We start from the raw sequence: 19,649 nt of genomic DNA on the forward strand, positions 1-19,649 counted from the left end.
ACACAATCTCGCTCTTGCTGTCACACACACACTGCTCCTCCCCACCCCCCGCCTAGTCACATCGGTTTACTGCTCTCAGAGCATCTGGGGTCATTTGAGCGGGCCTGCACTCTCTGCAGGGATGGAGACGAGAGTCGTGACCTTTGGTTAAACACTGCAGATTTAATGCAAACATCTATCTCATATTCCCTCCCAGTGAAAACCACATCCCCTAAGAATGGCTTGAAGAACTGAGGGCAGGCTAGCCGGGAACAGAGGATCCACGCAGAACCTCCCTCGCTGACTCTCTGAGGGGCAGAGAGAACAAACATGCCGGGTGGCCTCCCAGGGGGATCCAGAGCAGTCAGGGAAGCTCCAGGGAGACAGAGTTGAGCTTTGTGCAGGTCCTCCAGGAACAGAACAGGAAAGGATGGCCTGGAAGGGGAGGGGCAACAAGCCAGGGTCAGGAGGAGGGGCTCCTGCATGAGGAGGGGGTTGAATACAGGACTCCTGACATCCCTCAACATTCTATTACCCAGTCATTTGCTTCCTTTTATAACAGTTGGCAATCAGAATCCAGTGGTGCTTTGCAATTGCTCCTGAGTTAATAACTGGAGCTGCCCCATAGGCACACCCATCAGGCAATTTCTTTTTAGGATGCTGAAAGAACTAGCTCAGCGTTTTGATGAGCAATCAGTTCCACTGACCCTTGCCTTGTAAAAGAAGGTTCGAGATGATGTGCAGAGGAATCATGACATGGCAGATGGGACGGCACTCTGTCCCAAGGGGCTGGAGCATGCTGAAGACGAGTAAGTGCTGGATGGAGCAACTGCAGTCGATTTGGCCATGGACCGGGAGCCTCCTTGGCTCCGCAGCAAGAATCTCGAACGGGAAACTGAAGAAATACCCTCCAAATTGTGCCTTCCCCCTCCCGCCCTATTTGAAAGAGAAAGAGGGCAGAGTGTGGGCATGGGCAACACGGAATTACACCAGGACAACTGCACCTAAAGGAGTGGGTTGGGACCCCCAGTTGCTGCCCCCCTACTGCTCCTGCACTGGGCACGTGAGAAAGAAATGTGCCTGCCCAGAGATGTGAATCCACTGTGACCTCCTGTTCTCTGCAAGCAGGACAGACTCATAATTCTCATGGTAAAAGTGGCAGCGTGGTGTAACCGGACTAAGAAGAGGGGAGGGGCCGGGGTCAGGGTGTGTGAGCTGTGACCTGAGCTGGTCACCTCCCCTCCAGGGAGCTCTGGAGTAAGACTATCTGGGTTCAGCCCGGCCGTGTGGCTCAGTGGTTGAGCGTCGACCCATGCAGGACACATGCCCAGGTTGTGGGCCCGATCCCTAGTGGGGGGCATGCAGGAGGCAGCCAATCGACATTCTCTCTCATCGATGTTTCTATCTCTCTCTCCCTTCCTCTCTTTCTAAAAGCAACAAAGAAAAACATATTTTTTCATAAAAGACTATCTGGGTTTAAATCCCAGCACTGCCACTGGTTAGCTGTGTGACCCTACCCTCTCTGGGCTTCCGTGTCTCCACCTCTGAGAATTAAATTACTGGCTTTGAGAATTAAATTGGCTGATTTCTACAAAGTGCTTAGAGCAGCGCCCAGCTCACGGAAGGATTAGGATTATCGGCAGCTGCAAACAGGACGCAGCAATCCTCACCCAGCTGACCTTATAGGATCGAACAAAACAAAACCCCAGCGTCATGTGTAAGTGTGAAAAATGGGGTGTGGAGTGCATTGAGCCTCACAAACATTGGGACACTGTAAGAGGCCAGTGTTGCTAACCCCACTCGTTAAGTAAACATTGTGGCTATGATATAATAAGCCATGTGGCATAGGCTTTAGACTTTTTATTAAGATAGGTAACTAATTTTATGTGATAATTTAATATAAGAAAGTCAAATTTTGAAGACACACTTCTAAAAAGAGTACCAATTTAACACCTTAAGAAAAATATCAGACTCGGGCCAAATTTCGAACACTGATCACTACGAGGAATGACAGGCACTGTCAAAGAACATGTCCCTAATTTGCTGTGGGATCTCTGGCAAACCCCTTTCACCGGCCTCAGTCCCTCCATCAGTCTCTGGGGGACTTCCAGGTCTGCACCCTGTGGACCTATGATTTGGAGAATCCGTTAGCCCAATAGACTTCGCCTCAACTATAGCACTGTCACATTTCCTGTGGGGACAACACCATCTGGTGTGTGTGCGAGAGTAAGACACTAGCAACCAGCCAACGGGGAGCTTTCTTCTCTGCCCCCAATAGCTTGCTCCTCAAAGGGTGATCCACAGACCAGCAGCAATGATATTATATGGGAGCTTGTGAGAAATGCAGAATCTCAGTCCCTCCCAGACCTACTGAACCTGAATCTGCCTTATTACAAGATGCCAGGTGATTCCATACACAATGAAGTGTGAAGAGCCCTGCTCTAATGGAACAGAAAGCTAGTTAGTGCAGGAAACTTAAGTTTTAACATACACTCAACCCATAAAGAAATCCAGAATTTGCCCTGGCCGGTTTGGCTCAGCGGTTAGAGCATCGGCCTGCGGTCCAGAGAGACCTGGGTTTAGTTCCCGTTAAGGGCACGTACCTCGGTTGCAGTTTGTCCCCGGCCCTGGTTGGTTGTGCGGGTGGCGACCACTCGATGTGTCCCTTTCACATCGATGTTTCTCTCTCTCTCTGTTCCTCTCTCTCCCTCCCACTCTACCTGAACAAAAAATGGAAAAATGTCCTCGGGTGAGGATGATAAAAAAAAATAAATAAATCCAGAATTGAGACATATAAATAAAACAACTCCTTCCCTACTTACATGCAAGGAACTTTATGCAAGTTTTCATAAATGAACCTTCTCAAATGGTGAGCAGGCATCTGATAACGAGGATGGGCATCCTTAAACCTGAGCTTCAAATGCACTTGCATGGTTTACATGTTACTGTTGTAAAATCACACTGATGACCAGACCTGGAGGCCAATTCACACCTTCCAGTGGGGCAGGTGGGGTCTGCCAAGCTCTGACTCCTCACCCATCAGTGAAGGGAAAGCGTCCTCAAAATATTGTAAATTGCCTCCTAATCTCTGAAAATTTTTCCCTTTATACCCCAAAAAAACTTGTATTGGTTTTCCACCCTAAAAATACACTGACGGCAGGGGTAAGACATGACTTTCCGAGCAAAGGGAACCACTGCGGTGCCCAGTGAATGCTGGTAAAAGTGCCCTCGCTATGGATTTGGTCAGCAGTAACCTCTGTCTGCCTGAACTGTCCTCCCACCCCAGGGAGGGCTGACACCCCCTGTGGAGCTCAGACTGACACTGCAAAAAGGGTGAGAAGAGGTAAGCAGGACTCTCGCCTCCATTATGGGTGGAGCAGGGCATGTCACCTGCGTTGCAGGTTACTACAATGGGGGGGCGGGGGAGCCTTGGCCCTGTAGTGCCTTACCCTGGAGAGATCTGAACTGCGCTGGGAGGGGTTCCCACCGTGATCCTGCCTGCTCAGGAGCTATTTCACCTCATAGAGACACAATAAATAAATTACTTAATATTTATTTTTGAATAAACACCTACTGAAGCTTATGTTTCATATTTTATAAAGTGCATTTATGAAAACAGATTTTTAATAAGCCCATTCTCTAGGCCAGGGACTAAACGAAGCTGTCACCTGCTCTATATTATTTAATCCTAACACCTCTCATGAGCTTGGTTTCATTACTCCCATTTTACAGATAAAGAAACTAAAGTTCAAAATGGTTCAAGGACATCAGACTGCCCGAAGCCAGGTCACCTGGAGCTGCTTCCGAGTGAGCGTTAAGCTGGAGCCCTCAGTGAGGAAAGTGAATGAAAAAGAGCCTGGGAGCCTGAGACGCAAATTGAGACTTTTTAATCAATTGCACATGTGTCTTCTTCTCACTCCTGATTGGTTGTAACAACAAAGATCTGCAATGCCCTCATCCATTGGTTACATCATTCACATTGACTTCATCACACTGACAAGACCTCAGGAAGTGGACCTGGGATCTTTCACAAACCAGAATTATTGAGAAACCTTCCCAGCAGCTGCTGCACAGAATGATTTAAAGGACCAAGTATTATTAAAGAACAAAGCCGAAGACTGAATTTCATATAGAACATTCCATTTCTCCCTGACACTAACATGTGATAAAAATCAAAAATGATATAAATATGTTTTAAAGTCCTAGTGGTAACTGCTAAAAGTATTAGCCAGCATATCAAGTTGTTCCTCTGAGATGTCTGCTTTGGTTAGTCTTCTTTGGCTATCATAAATTTTAACTGGAGGTTTGACTATGGCAGCAGCGCATAATCAAATAGTATTCTTTAGTAAATAAGTCTAAGTTATCTCAATGACCTGAAGGAATCAGTATAATTTTCCCACTGTCCATCTGTCCACAGAGAGAAAAATCTAAACCAACGTTTGAAGTATTACCAGTTTATGCGAAGTATATTACATGAGTCTAATTTCAACACATGCAAACATCTTCATACCTGGAAATCCTTGCAAATACCAAAATAAAACATTTACTTTTTTTTGCTAAAGGAAATGAAAAGGTACAACAGTAAAATATACATCTTGATAGAAAAATATGTAAAGGTTTTTAATTCTCTGACTACCAAGAGTAAACAGTTTATAATTACCCTTTGAAAATAGGGTATTTGGGAACAATTTTAAAGTTTTAAAAATCAGTACAAAGCTTATTCACATTCTTACCACACTGCTTTCACAAAGTGCACAGTGATTTCCTTATTAAAATAGAGCAGCCAAGTTTTTGGTGGGTCTGTCACTGTACTTAGCTAAGTCTCTGCTGGGCTACGTCCAGGGGCCCCCATCTCCCATGCTGGTCTCCTTGGTGCAGTGATACTTTATGACATGCGTTCTTTGAAGAACCATTTCTGTTGTTCCGAGTTGGTGCAGTCTCGTAAGAGTGGTACGAAACTGTCGGTGAATGCCTTCCTCTCAGCCTGAACACATTTCTTGGATTGCATATGAAATAAAGAACCATCCTACAAAAGATAATAGACAGTGGATGTTCAAGAGAATTATAAGCATTCCTCAGAAAGTATCTTTTTCCTTAAACTATGTTCTTAAGTGCTCAGGGTGACTTTGATCACTTCAGAAATCGTTACTGAGCAGGAAGTGTCTGCATGTGCAAAGGCAATCAAGGGCTGTCCATGCGTAGAGAGGGTCAGGCCATGTACAGACATGTGTCATGCTAGCTAGCCTTTCACAGGAGCAGTTCACCAGGTCCCAGACTCCACTGTCAGGGCCAATGGTGCCACCTGCTGGCTGCGCTGGGAAACGGTCAGGCCCTATGTCTCATCCCTGTAGCTTTTCTTTTCCTTCAGGGAAATCAGGACCAAAGATCCTTTATGAATCTCTTCCACTTCGGTCAACTAATTCCATCCCCAGAGATCTCCTTCACTCATGTATTTAAATGGAGAGTTGGGAAACTTGGCTGTAGTCCCAGCTCAGCTACAGACCAGCTGGGGTTGGGGGAGGGGGCAAGTCACCAGAGAGGATGTGGGCTCTACACACCGTGTGAATTCCCAGACTCCTAAAGATGACGATCCTCTTTAATGCCTCCCCCTTCTCTTCTTTTTCCAAACTGTTGCTGAGTTAACGCAGCAAATCTCTCCCCCAGACCCCACCTCTCTCTGTTTAAGCTGTACGCCCCCAAGAACTTAATCATGGCCTAGCAACAAACAGGCAGAACAGTGATATACCTGTTCCAGGGAAGAGAGGCCTTAGAAATAAAATTAGATGCAAAGAATCTCAAAAATATTCACACTGAAAACCCTTAAAAGTGCTTATGAGTGCTCATTAGTGCCTTTAGAATAATGTGAAAGTAAATTGACTGATTTTTACAAAGTGAAGGTAAGACCCTCCAGCAAATAAATACATTATGACTTGCTGAAGACTCAGATGACAGTCAGCATCTTTTATCAATGAAATATTTTTAAATTATGGTATGCACATTGTTTTTTAGACATATGTTATTGCACACTTAATAGATTATAGTATAGTGTAAATATAACTTTTACGTGCACTGGAAAACCAAAAAAATTAATGTGACTCACTTTATTGCAATACTTGCTTTATTGCTGTGGTCTGGAACAGAACCCACAATATCTCTGAGATATGCCTCTGATTCCGGAAAGCACCCTTCCTCCCACCCTTCCAAGGAGACTTTTCCTTAAATGGTTGCTAAAATTTAAGATAAAATTTTAATAACATTTCAAACCAATTTTAAAGTCTCTATCTTGCATTACTATTCTTCGAGAGCTTATAATGGCTTCCAGTTGCAAGAAAGAAGGGGGAGGGCATTGCAGAGGGTCAGACTTCGGGGTCTGCAGAAATAGTTTCTCTCCACTTTTACATCAGATAGACAACACTACGGGGCCTGGCTCTTCCTAGGAGCCTGGAAATTACATTGCTAATCATAACAGGTTCTGCAGGAAACTGTACTCCAACTTCTAATCATACTTGGAATTAACCTATTTATAACCAGTCTAAGTGAATTTTTCCATCCCTGGGGCCAACCCGGAAATGACAGCTTCCCATCAAGATAAAAGAGAACTAATGTTTTTCTTTTGAATTATTTTCTTTGGTTGTATTCCCTCAAGTGCTTTTTTGTGAGTCAAAGGATATGACTGATTTATGAGTTGCATCGCGGGCTCCCCGCAAATATGGTGGCGCTAGTGCCCTTCATGCCTGAAACAACACCCAGTTCCCACTCAGCGACGGTTCTGATGGAGAGCCAGCTCCCGCAGAGAGATCTTTTCTCGGTTATTATACTGCAAGTAGCAACTGATCTCAAAAGAGGTTCCCAATTTCCAAAGAATATTCCCGGCCATACATCTTCTCCTTGCTAGAGCTAAGACGTGGCGACCGTAACTGCCCCCACTTCAGAGCCGGGGAAAAGGAGGCTTAGAGCAGTGGAGACTAAACCTGGATCTGACCTCCCATCCTCACACTCTGGTGATTTGTTTCCCTTGTTTAAACCCCATTTCCTTCTAATGCACCTACAGCAGGTCCTCTTCCCATTTCTGCTGCAGCTCCAGGTGGGAGGCGAGGGAGAGGCTGAGAGGAGCTGACAGGGAGGGAGCAGGAGAGGCCGCTGACACTGGACACTGGGCCACCTGCTGTCCGGTGCGGGCGGCACCCCTGGACCCCCAGGACTGCAGCAGGAAGCCTGATCTGCCTGGTGCTCCCCTCTGCAGCCCACGGGCGGTGGCAGGGAGGAGGGAGCTCACTCACCTCCTGCAGGACGAACTTCTGGTTCTCTGGGGCTGCTTCCTCACAGAGGTGCATGATGAGAATATCTGCTCCTGCCTCCACAGCTACGCAGACCTCTGGCTGGTGGGTGTTATAGCGAATTTCATTCTGGGACGTGTACTCGAAAAACTAAAAACGGAAGAGCCGACAGGCATCAGTCACCCTCTGATGTGGAAAGAAGGAAACTGCTGGTGAGAACCAGGGGCCACGAGAGCATGGGAGTCAGGGTCCCTCACTCTCCCCTCACCTGATGACACTCCCCTGTCTGATCAGCCAGCCTCCTACTTGTCCCCCAGCACCCCGTGCCCCCGCCCGGCACTCTCCACGCCCTAGTGTGGTGCTTAGCGAGTGTGGAGGGGCCCTTGCTCGTGTCACCTTGCTTGCTAGATCCTGGGTGCCGGGCTGGTGCCTGGGCTCCTCACACCCACTGTGCCCAACCCCATCCCATGCTGTGTGGAACCACAGGGGAAAAAATGGATCAGTCCCAGTGCCAACACTTGGGGGCTCCGTGGCCTCGACCAGCCACTTCCTCTCCTCTTCTTCAGTCCTTTCGCCCCCCTCCCTCGGAACTATGACAAGTGAAATGGTGCCTCGGAAACTCTAACGCGCTGTGCACAAGCAGACATTATGACTGCTAATGGGAGGAGGACTTCCTTCGTTCAGAGCAATGGTTTTCCTCCCCCAGTGTGCCTGGGAAAAATACTGATTCTGACCCCATCCCAGGGAGGGAATGAGGATTCCTTCAGTGGGAGGTGCAGCCTAGGAAGCTGCATTTCTACATTTTAACAAGATACTCAGCCACCCACCCACCCTGCCCCACTCCCCCAGTTCCAGGAGATTCCGACACAGGTGGCTATTCTTGGCTCGTGGGGCAGTGCCTCTCACAGGGTCTCCCAGGAAGCCGGTGGGAACTAGAGGCTGGGGTTCTAGAGGGGGAAGGGGCGGAGAGTTTGCATTTCTGAGCTCTCAGTGATGCTGCTGGTGCCCGTCCGAGGGTCGCCTTTGAGAAGCACTGCTCTAAAAGGTGCCGGAGAACCTCAACAGCTTAAGGGTGCAGGGGCCTGAATGACGAAAGTTTACTCTTGGCCCTAAGAGGGCCTGGTACGCAAATGGCATTGCGGGAATTCCAGCTTGGAAGAAGACCTGAATTCCCACCCCTTCCTCTCTTGTTTCGGACACCTCTTAGGACAATTAGGCTTTGGAGGTCTGGAGCCAACGCCTCCCTCCTCTCCTGCCCCCTCCACTGGCCCCACACTGCTGGGTCCATCTGCTGTCCTGAGCCAGAGGCCCGTTCTGATCCTCAGACCCTCCAGGACCTGCTCCCCTGCCCAGCCTGAAGGACAGCACTTAACTCAGATCCGCCCAGGCCCCAGCTGAGGCAACTGCCTGCCCTCAGCCCTGCTTCGGAGGGTGGCGCTCTGCATCAAACTAATTAAGTTTGGAATTAGTTCTGGCCCTGGCCAGTTTGGCTCAGTGGTTAGAGCGTCGGCCCTCACACCAAAGGGTCTTGGGTTCATTCTGGTCAAGAGCAGCTATGCTGGGTTTCAGGTTTGATGCCAGCTCTGATCGAGGTCGTGCGGGAGGCAACCAATCAATGTGTCTCTCTCACATCAATCTCTCTCTCTCCCTCCCTCTCTTCCACTCTCTCTAAAAATCAATGGAAAAATATCCTCGGGTGAGGATTAACCAAAAAAATAATAAGAGGAATTAATTCTAAGAAAGTCATCCAAAATGCAGATCTGTTGTTTTGTTCCCTTTTTTCTGATTAGTGGCGGGGTTTTTACTACTGCAAAGCCAGGGAGGCAGGGAATCCGTCACTGACAGCGACATGGCCACTCAGAGGCATGTTGGGAGGCCCTCAGAAACGCTGTTCTAAAGAGATGCCTAACACCACAAGGAAAGTATGATGATGGAAATGGAAATACGAAATAGAAAACATAGGCGTAGGAAAACAACTACTTAGAACAATATCCAACGGCCGTGCGTGAACGAAAGATGAGAGGTGAACATCTTCATCATTATGGTAGTTGCTCTGGGTCCTATCATTCACTGTTCTTCTTTTTATATTGCTCTCATGTTCTAATGTAATGCACTTATAACACTTCTATACTTTTAAAAATAGCGAACATTTAATTTTTTTAAAAAATATAATTTCCGCCCTGGCCGGTTTGGCTCGGCGGTTAGAGTGTTGGCCCGCTGACCAGAGTCCCGAGTTCGGTTCCCGCTAAGGGCATGTACCCCGGTTGCAGTTTGTCCTTGGCCCTGGTTGGGTCGTGTGGGTGGCAGCCACTCGATGTGTCCCTTTCACATCGATGTTTCTCTCTCTCTTCCTCCCTCCCTCCCTCCTGCTCTATCTAAAGATAAATGCAAAAATGTTCTCGGGTGAGAATTAAAAAAAAAACCCAAAAAACATAATGTCCCCTCATTTTCCTCTTTAGAGGCCCACACCTATGACCCCTATGACCCCTATGACCCCTTGGGCATGGAGCCCCTCGCTGCCCCGCCCTGCCTGACACTGTCAGGCCACAGAGAAGAGCACGCACCTGGTTCTGGCCCAGCCCGTGACACTGGTACAGGAGGACCTGGTGTCCCGTGAGGTCCTGTTCGTTGGGAGGGTTATAGTCAAAGCAGTACTCTTTCAGTCCTCTGTTCTGGAGCTAAACAAAACATACAGGTGGCATGTCGGCCCAGACTTATACTCAACAGTGGAGTCCGCCCAAGGCTCTGAGGGAGGTGAACAGACAGAAGTCCTGCCTCAAGAGCCCGGCTCATTGCCCGTTTTAAAGGTGTGTCCCATTCCGTGCCGCAGGCAGGAATCACGACCTCCCTCTGAGATGATAGACCTGAGGGTCAGCGAGATTAACTTCTTAGGGCCTGAAAGCCCAAACCTCTTCGTTTCTAATGAGTGCAGCCTTATTACTGCACTAGTCCGAACATAGCTGGGTTGTCGCTTCACAAATACACCAAGGAACTCCTGCCATTAGGCGTCAGCAAAGGACACCCCAATCAAGAGACTTGGTGTTCCCCAGATCACAAGTCCACCATTCCGGACTTTAGGAACAGCATAATACAAAGAGCCGATGACCTGTCCAAAGTACCCCAACAAGTAAGTGGAGCTGCTGGAGTCTTAAATCCAGGACCTCTGACTCCAAGTCCAGTGCTCTATCACTCAACATCGTCTTACCTAACGTTGCCTCCGAGGTATGTCCTGGCTCCAAAACCCTCTAATCACTCTAAGAGCAAAAAACCATGGGAGGTTCCGTGCTCCCTCCTCCCTTCCAGGAGCTTCTGGGGGAAATTCAAGTACGTTCCGAACTCCTTCCTGCAGGGATCCAAGAGCCCTGAATTGCTCCTCCTGAACCCCTGGCCCTCGTCTACCCTTGACCAGCCTGGTTCTGATCACAAGACTCGGCATAGGGAAGGGAGGGCTCCACAGCCCTCTCGCTGCTCAGGCACAGCTCCACCTTCTGGAGATCCCTTTGCGTTGCAAGGAGCCTGGAAACGGCACAGCCGGTGATTCTCCACGAACCATGGTCAGTCTTATCACTAACAGCAGGACCAGGCATTACATGCTGCCTCCAGGACACGGTGTGAACACAGTGCACACCTGTGAAGCATCCTTGTCAAATAGGTTGATCCAACTCCAATCAAACCTTTAGACCTCTCTTGCATTGCAAAGAATATGGGGGAGAGAGGCACAATTTGAAAGTCACCATAAAGAAACAATTAGATCACCGTGGCCGGTGTGCCTCAGTGGTTAGAGCGTTGACCCGAAGACCAGAGTCGGAAGTTTGATTCCGGTCAAGGGCACATACCTCGGTTGTAGTTTGGTTCCCGGCCCTGGTCAGGGTGGTGCGGGAGGCAACCAGTTGGTGTGTCTCTTTCACATCAATGTTTCTCTCTCGCACTCGCTCTTGCTCTCTCTCTCGCTCTCTCTTCCCCTCCTTCCCTCCCACTCTGTCTGAAAATAAATGGGGGAAAAATATATCCTCTGGGTGAGGATTAAACACACACACACACACACTTAGATCATCCCAAGGATGAGGCCCTCTACAGGGGAACTGCTGAAGCAAAAGGGGGAAGAAAAGAAGGAAAAGGACTTCCTCAGACGAGAGGGACTTAGGAGAGAGGATGCCACAACTGCGTGCAAGGTGGAGACCTTGTTTGGATCCCAAATACCCCAAGAGAAATGTGAAAATCTGGGGGAATCTGAGTAAGGGCTGGATGTCAAATGACACCAAGAAATTATTGCTCATTTGGTTAGGGGAGATAATGGTCTGTGGCTTTGTAGGAGTAAACAACACAAAGCCTGGGGTTTGCTTGAAAAGAGAAAGATGTGAGAGGGCGGAGCAGAGGACAGGGAAGCAAGAGAGGACACATCTGATGATTCTAGAATTGCGGGGCCAGGGTTCATCACACCATTCTCTCGGGGTTTAATGCATGAATGTGCTGCTAGGTGCTCATCGAGGCATAGAGACACCAAGTGAGCCTTGGTTTCCTCGTCCATAAAATGGGAGGCTTATACTTGCCAATTTCAAGATGGCCCCCAGGACTGACATTCTGGACCTGAGCCCCGAACACTCACGGGGAGAAGGAAGAACAGTGGATGAAAAGGGAGGGGAGCTTGGGTGGGGGAAGTCTGTGGTCCCCACAAAGAGGCCTTCCTTTCCCAGGGTTTGTTGATCAGACCTGAGGGACAGGAACTCGCTGCCCACCACGGGCCCGACTCGCTCACCATCCCAAAGAAGCCAGGCCTGTCTTCCGGCACGTGCAGCTCTGGATACACAGTGTCCAAGAACCATTTGAAGTCCTTACACTGAAGCTTGGCACGGAGCTGCTTCCTCTCGGTCACGTCCCCAAAGGGCTCCTGAGAAAACAACAGAACAGTGAGCTGCTGAAGGTCATGGTACTTCCTGCCAAAGCCCCACTCTACACTGCTGCTCACTCTCTCAGTAAGCTTTTATTGAGCACCTGATGTGTGCTGGGCTCTGTGCATGGCACAGAGTACAAAACAAAACCAAAAATCCAGCCTCAGACATAGTGGCAGCACTCCAGTAGGAGAGATTGTTGCATAATTACATCTCCAGGTGTTCTCGCTACAGGGAGGTGCAACCAGGTGCATGAGGGAAGGACACAGAGCACCTGCCGATGGAATGAGAGAGTCAATCCTGGGGCTGCACTGGATCCTGCACATCATGGATACACACGTGATCACAGACCAGCAAAACTTCAGCAGTGCACACAGTGACGGTCCCATTTACTACTGCTATCTGACGTTCACTTTCGAACACAGGTGAGTATTCTAGATATAATCATGAATGAAAACCGTATGTGCTCAGTGTATTGAAGACTAAATATATACTTATGACAGTTAGAGCAAACTGCTACCATAATAAGTACTCGTGGGAGTTTAGTGCTCTGGACAAAACCGATGATTAACAACTGGTTTCAGGTAATTCAACAAAGCAAGCCTCTCTATAGCAGGGCCAATGTGCTGAGTGCAGAGACATGACTGTCCCTGTAGATATGATGTTAAACTATTACAATTTGGTAAATTAACTACTTAACGAAATGGTAATGAGTAAAAACGTGTGAATAGAATGTGAAATTTCTGCTTATTTTCCAGAAGTCCATTTTCTGATGAGAGCTGTCGCAACCTCATCTTCAACCAAGTGTCCATTTCAGGGCCACTGGGCATGCAGACGGCAGGTGTATGCAGTGTCTCTCTAACGTATTATTCTTGGGGAATTCTCAGGAAGAAGGAATTGGGGTTCCACACTGGGTGACAGGGGAGAGCAGATGTTTCGACCCTGCAGCCTTGGGCGACACAGAGAAAGCAGTGACCTTGGAGCCCAGAGGCAGAGGGACGCCGAGGGAGGCGGGGAGGGTGCACAGGCTCCGCGAGAGCACAGGGGAGGCCCCCTGGCGTGTGCACACCCAGGCCCGGCTCTGCCGCTTCAGCGCTTCAGCTCTGAGGCCTGGGGCACATCCCTTAACTCACCCTCTCCCTGGGCTTCAGTCTGCTCCTCTGTGGAATGAAACTTTCAGAGCCAGCCTGAAGGGCTGCTGCGAGGACTGAGGAGATTTGCATCAAGTGGCTGGGAAAGAGTTCTGGGAGCAGACCTTCCGGTCTCGCCAAGCAGCCCTTCGCTAGGGAATGCAGGGTCAGCGGGCCCTGGTCCTGGGCGTGCAGAGCTGGCCTGTGCAGGGGCGATGGGCCCATTTGTTGACATTTGTCTGTAACCCTGAAATCGACACCTGTGGTGTTCTCACGCTTTCCATCAGCTGAAGATATGCGCAGGGGGGCGGAAACGCTGCTGCCCACTGTGCACGTCGTCAGCCGCAGTCCTGCCGCAGCTCTCACGCTGTGCGGTCGAGTCAGGGCCCCATCTTTCAGATCTCTGGGCTTTGTGTCGGGGGCTCGCTGTGTGAAATGGCCCCCACGCGTAGCTGACGTGCCGGGTAGGGCTCCTCCGTGCACGGCTGTGATGCGCCCGGCGGGGAAATGTGTGTGTTCCATACGCTTCTTTCAGGCACGAGTGACAGTACTGTTGGCGCCAACAGTACTCACCATCAGTAGTGTGATAAACCAACAATATTTATTAAGTAAAGGGTCTTTAAACAGAAACACACATAAAACAAGGTTATATATTGATTGGTTGACAAAAATGTCAACCTGCCAGAGGCTTGCTGGAACCTAATTTGTATTTCCCCCAAGAGCGATGATTCTGTATTCCTAAATTCAGTGTTTGCGGTAACAATACAGAATAAAATGACTGCAATGAGAATCGACTGTACATCATAAGAGAAGGAATAGGATTTTCCCATACTGCATCACGAGCACCCAGCTGATTTTCTGTTTCTGGAACAGGGCTCCTAGGGCCCAGAGGCCAGGACTGGCTGCTTTTGTTCAGATGAGGCGGGACTGAGTGCGGGGTGCCAGGAACTCACCAGGCGGGCATGGGGATTGCGATGGTAGTAGAGCTCCTTAAATTCATCCATCCACACTTCAGCTGCCCGGACACTGTTGGCCAGAGCCTGCTTGCGGGAGTAGGGCGCTTGCTTGGGGAAAACGTGGCCGACGTGAGAACACGGGTGTGTCTCCAGGGTCCCACCGCACTGCCAGATCTGCACAGGGCAGAGCAGAGGCCAGGGCAGGTGAGCAGGGAACAGGTGCCAGTCCACAATGCCCGCAGCCAGGAGGCCGGGCACGAAGTCATGACGAGCACCGCCACGCCCTCTCCCTCCATGGGGCAGGGGGCCACTTCCCCAGCACACTCAGAACACAGAATGCAGTCAGAGGTAGAAAGCAGCCCCGAAGACAAACAAGCCCTGGAAGGAAGACCGCAAGTCCACGCACTGAAGCTCATGCACTTGATCTGTGGCAGTGCCCACAGTGCACCTGCTGGGAACCACTGACTCAGCAGGTAACATACAGGCGGATTACCTGATCTCCTAGCCCCAGAAGAGAGGAAAGCAGCGAATGAGAAGAGAGGTTTGGAAGGGGGAAAGGAAGAGCTTCTAGAGGCAGACAGACAGCCTGACACCTAGGGAAAAGGCAGAAAGACCATTAGAAGCCCACTCTGAAACTCAAGGGTCTGAGTCATCCGGGCCATTTCACGCGGGGGCAAATGGCCAGGGGCGCTCCACTGCCCACCGGAGGTAGGGCCAAGGAGAGCACCTGGTATTTATGATAGGGGTGAGTCCTCGGGGGAAGGCCAAATCCTTGTATCTTAAGTAACTCTTTTTAAGCAGGAAACCATATAAAATATTATTAAAATTTTTAATTTTCTACTGAAAAGCACTAACATGAACATAAGGTTTTGATACTTAAAATGCAAGGTTCAGTTAACTGGAAAACCCACTGAAATGCTCGGGGCTTCTTAAAGGAGCATCATCTGAGAGTCATGTATAGGTGGACCGGTTAAAAAAGGGGGATTCCTGGCCCCTACCATAAACCCATCAAATCTGACTTCCTGGGGATTGTGCCTGTAGATCTGCATTTTTAATAAGTTTCCCCCAAAATTCTGTACATATGTCAAAGTTTGAAAGTCGCTGAGCTAAATGAAGAGGCCACTTCATAAATAGTTATAAAGTCAAGTCTCCAAAAGATGGGGTCAGGAGGCAGGGACCTGAGTGTTAGTCTAGTCTCTGCCACTCACTCCTTGAGCAAGTCACATCCCCGGTCTGGGCCTCGGTTCCTCCCCGCTGTGGCGAGGGAAGAGAACTGGGTGACCTGCAAGTCCCTTTCCTGCCCCAAATCTGTTCAAAAGTAGACATTTCAAACAAGAAGGCAAGGATGCTTCAGGGTGCACATGCCATTATCATCTTTCGGGTTTGCTAGGTAAATGGCCAATATGGAGGAAAAGTCTACCAGGCTCTCGTAAACAATTCCCAAAAAGAGAGAGAGAGAAAACAGGTTAAGAGTGAGTCCAAAGAGAAGACTGGAATACTTACCCTAAAGGAGAATTCGAGGTTTTCTCCGCCCCAAACTTCCATTCCTGTATCATAAGACCCCAGGTATTCAAAATATTTCTTACTCACAGCGAACAGCCCACCAGCCATTGTTGGAGACCTAGAAGCACGAGATCCATAGGCAATGCGAGCAGCAGGAAACCACCAGGTGGTTGAATTCCCTTCCCACCACAGCCCTTCAGTCCAGTCATCCCTCACACTGCCCAGCACTGAGCCAGGCCTGGAGGCGCAGGCCTACCCCACGGTCCGTGCCCTGGGGAAGCACAGATCCTCAACAGGGAAGTACAGAACTCTCTGGGTGAGAACTGTGTTAACTAAGGTCACCCTGAGCCTGTGTGACACAGAGGAGGACATGGGGTGGGGGGGCTCCATTTCGTGGAAGAGGCAGGGTCTGCAAACAAAGGGGAGTTAGCCAAGAGAAGAAATGCAGGGGTTCTCCAAGAGGACACCAGGAGGAGCAAAGGCCTACGGTGGAGGGAAGCCCTGTAGTTTTAGAAGCACAGACAGCCAGGAGATACCAGAAAGCAACACCACATTTCCCCAGAGACTGGCAGGCACCAGGCTGCGGTTGCCTTAGTCACCCAGTCATAATGCCCCCAAGAGGGGCACTCAGAGAGGCCCCCAAGAGGACAGTGAGAGACTGAAACAGGCAATGGGCACCTTCAAGCTCCCCAAGGGCTACTCCTCTCCAGCCTGAGTGGTCTCCCTCCAGGACCCGGACACTGCTTGGCCTGTCTCCTCGGCTGGCCCTGTTCCCCCTCCCAGGTTCCTCCAGAGCCAGCACTGGCTTCAGCAACGGCCCGAGGCTCCCGTCCTCCCACCGCGGAAAGCTGTGCGGTGGGCACATCACAGACGAGCAGAAGGAAGAATAAATCCAGGGGACACATGTAACACTAAGAACCCAGTATTGCACTTTCAGACCCTCCAGCAGCACAGCTGGCTTTCCTTGCACTCCCAGCGCTGGCCACTGCGAAAGGGACAGCAGGAGCCCGGTGGAAGGGCAGGTTCTGGACTACAAAGCACTTGCACATGGGCTCGTCCTCAAGGTCTAGGAAACGAGCAGGTGGATATGCTCGTACCTGTTCCACAGGCGAGGAACCTGAGGCCCAGGCTATTGCAGGAGGGGGAGGCAGCTGGCCACGTCCCTGAGCATGTGTATGGGGAGGGGGTGATTCATGTCGGCATCACAGGCTGGATCTGTGACCCTGGATAAGATCCTTCTTACTCTGTGCCTCAGTTTCCAAATGTTCAGTGAGAAGTTAGGCAAGACGCTCCCTAAGGGCTCCTCCAGAAGCCGGGGAATCTTCTTTGAGTCCTCCGTGCCCCATTCCCATTCAGTTTCTCCCAATTCTGCCACCACAGCATCTCTGGAGTCCACGACTCCCCTCCATCTTCTCCTGCCCCGAAGACGGCAATGCCACCCACGATGTCCCCGCTGCAGCCCTGGCCCTGCAGGCCCCTCATCACGTGGCTTCCAGCACAATCTTTAAAGAATTTAACAGGCAAGGGTCACTTCCAGCTAAAATCCCTTCCAAGGCTTCTACCCTTTCAGGGTAGAACCCAAACCCTTTCCTTGGCCTCCCCAGCTGGGCGTGACGTGGCCCCATTGACCTCTCCAGCCCCATCTCTCAATACCGTCTCCACACTCATTCCACTCCAGACAGCAGCGGGTCATATCAAGGTCAAAACGCAGGCAGAACGATTCATAAGCCCAAATGTCAAATGTGGGTACGGATCTAAGACACCCTTTTTGGCTCAATATACCAGCAATACAGTTGAAGTCCAAGCACCATCCGCCTAACTCTTACATCTGTCTTCCACCTGGTCCTGAACTTGGAAGGGGAGGAACAACACCTCAAGAATGAGAACTGAGCCTTCCTTGAGCCCACTCTGCTTAGACCCAGGCTATCCCACTGGCCAAGGCTGGTCCTCCACCCCCAGGTCCACTCACCTCCCCAGTTCAAAAGGTGCCCAACAGTATGTCCTCAAAATGGTAAACATGGACTTACATATGATCCGGCAACTCCACCGCTAGGTATGCATCGCAAATAACTGACGACAGGGACTCACACAGAAAACAGTGCACCAGTGTTCACAGCAGCATTATTTACAATAACCAAATGGTGGAAACAACCAAGTGTCCATGAACAGATGAATGGATACACAGAATGTGGTTTCATACACAATGGAATACTATTCAGCCATAAAAAAGAATGAAGTTGTAGAGGAACCTTGCTCAATGTTGTGAATGTACTTGATATCACTGAATTGTACACTTAAAAATGGTTGAAATGGTAAATTTTAGGTTATGCGTATTTTACCATGATTTTTTAAATAAACAATACACACACACCCTAGATGTGATGAGGCTCCCTCAAAGAAGTTGACCACTTACCTGATGACATCAACGGGGGACCGCATCCGCATCCTCTCCCTCTCGGGAACCACGTGCCACGTGAACACCAGCCTCCAGTCGAAACCGCCGATCTGGGGTTCCCCGGAGTTCCCCAGGTACTCAAAAGTGTTCCAGTCGATCACATCAATCACAGGACACACCACTGCCGACTCCTCTTCGTGGATCCTGCATATGCCCAGAACACCCCGTCTCTCCATGTGGTCAGGTGCAGGAGGACCATTAGGAAATTTGGGAATGAACTCTCCTCACCCGTCCACTAGGAAGGAGGAACACCTGTGTGAGGAAGACCTGCTTCTCTCATTCCAGGTGTCTGCAGCCATGGCAGGCCGGTGCCCTCCTGGGGCATCCCTGGGGGAAAGCAGGGAGCAAGGATTCTGACCTTAATATGAAACATCCCACAGCGTCCCTGTCCTGATTCTGTCTGTGGATGCCCCAGCTAACCGCGACTCGCTCTGTGGAAGTCAAGATGCGAAAAATCAAAGGTACCTTTTCAAAGAGAAAGCTGGGTTTCAAGTTCTCAAGATTGCAAAAGGTTCCTTCATTTCATCACAATGAATCATAAAAAGTCAAGAAAAACATCATCTCCCTGTGCAGAGATGCCCTCAGACCAAAGGGCCAGCTTTGGAGTTAGAATATAAATTCCAAGCCTGCCCCTTATCTGCTGTGTGACTTTAGCTGAGTCAATCAACCTCTCAGGGCCAACTGCTTCCCGGGTAAGACTGGAACAGGGTGGGGCAAAAGCAGGTTTACAGTTGTTCATATGGCAAGTGATACAATAATTAATCAATAGTAAGACGAGAATAACCTGCGTTATGAATACTCAGGACTGGAAACCTGCGTTTGCCCCACCGGCACACACTCACGGGGCTCACATGAGGCCTCCCTGGAGTGTCTGTAAGTGGCTGGCAGAGAACCTGGAGCTGCTGCTGTTCTTTCCTTTTCATCTTTATTATTGTGAAATATGACACGCGGTGGGAGACACTATGATTTTCTGTTGCAGGCGTCAGCCTGTGCGTATGCTTTAGCTCGTTTCTCCACCATCATTACCGCAAGCCCAACCATCCTTCGGCATGCTTCTAGACTGGGTTTTTTTTTTGTTTTTTTTTGCATTTGACAGCACACCAGGAAAGATGAACTGAGACTGGACCGTGTGTGAACACTAGATTTCTCTGGGTTATGTTTTGGGGGGTTTTATCTGGAATTTGACACCTAAAAATCATGAGTCTCACAAAACAATGACAAGAAGAAACAGAGATCAGTCAACTTGAGCTGTAAGGGTTTTTGGAATAACAGCAGAATGTGAGAGGGAGCATTACGAATATGACACTGAGGTAAGAATCACATCTTCGGGAAAACGGCACTGCTCAGGATAGCTTCTGTGAGACAGAATCAAACTTCTGAGTTCACTAAATTCAGGAAGTTGCAGGGTGAGTATCTAGCAACGCCCAATTCTTTCAATAAACTGGCGGCATTATCAAAGG

The 19,649-nt window shown here is 49.5% G+C and overlaps 1 protein-coding gene across 1 annotated transcript in view; it reads right to left on the reverse strand.

Moving 5' to 3' along the window:
- Window positions 1–4,546: 4,546 nt before the first annotated feature.
- Window positions 4,547–19,649, reverse strand: part of GALNT12 (polypeptide N-acetylgalactosaminyltransferase 12) — a 31,145-nt gene continuing 16,042 nt past the window's right edge. The window contains exons 4-10 of the mRNA XM_036261979.1: window positions 18,148–18,333; window positions 15,735–15,852; window positions 14,229–14,405; window positions 12,013–12,144; window positions 9,821–9,934; window positions 7,260–7,406; window positions 4,547–5,005 (exon numbers count right to left, since the gene is read on the reverse strand). Coding sequence (XP_036117872.1) covers window positions 4,865–5,005; window positions 7,260–7,406; window positions 9,821–9,934; window positions 12,013–12,144; window positions 14,229–14,405; window positions 15,735–15,852; window positions 18,148–18,333 — 1,015 coding nt within the window. The 3' untranslated portion in view covers window positions 4,547–4,864. The remainder of the gene's footprint in view (window positions 5,006–7,259; window positions 7,407–9,820; window positions 9,935–12,012; window positions 12,145–14,228; window positions 14,406–15,734; window positions 15,853–18,147; window positions 18,334–19,649) is intronic.

This window comes from Molossus molossus, unplaced genomic scaffold (genome assembly GCF_014108415.1).
Source record: "Molossus molossus isolate mMolMol1 unplaced genomic scaffold, mMolMol1.p scaffold_m16_p_14, whole genome shotgun sequence".
Taxonomy (NCBI): Eukaryota; Metazoa; Chordata; class Mammalia; order Chiroptera; family Molossidae; genus Molossus; species Molossus molossus.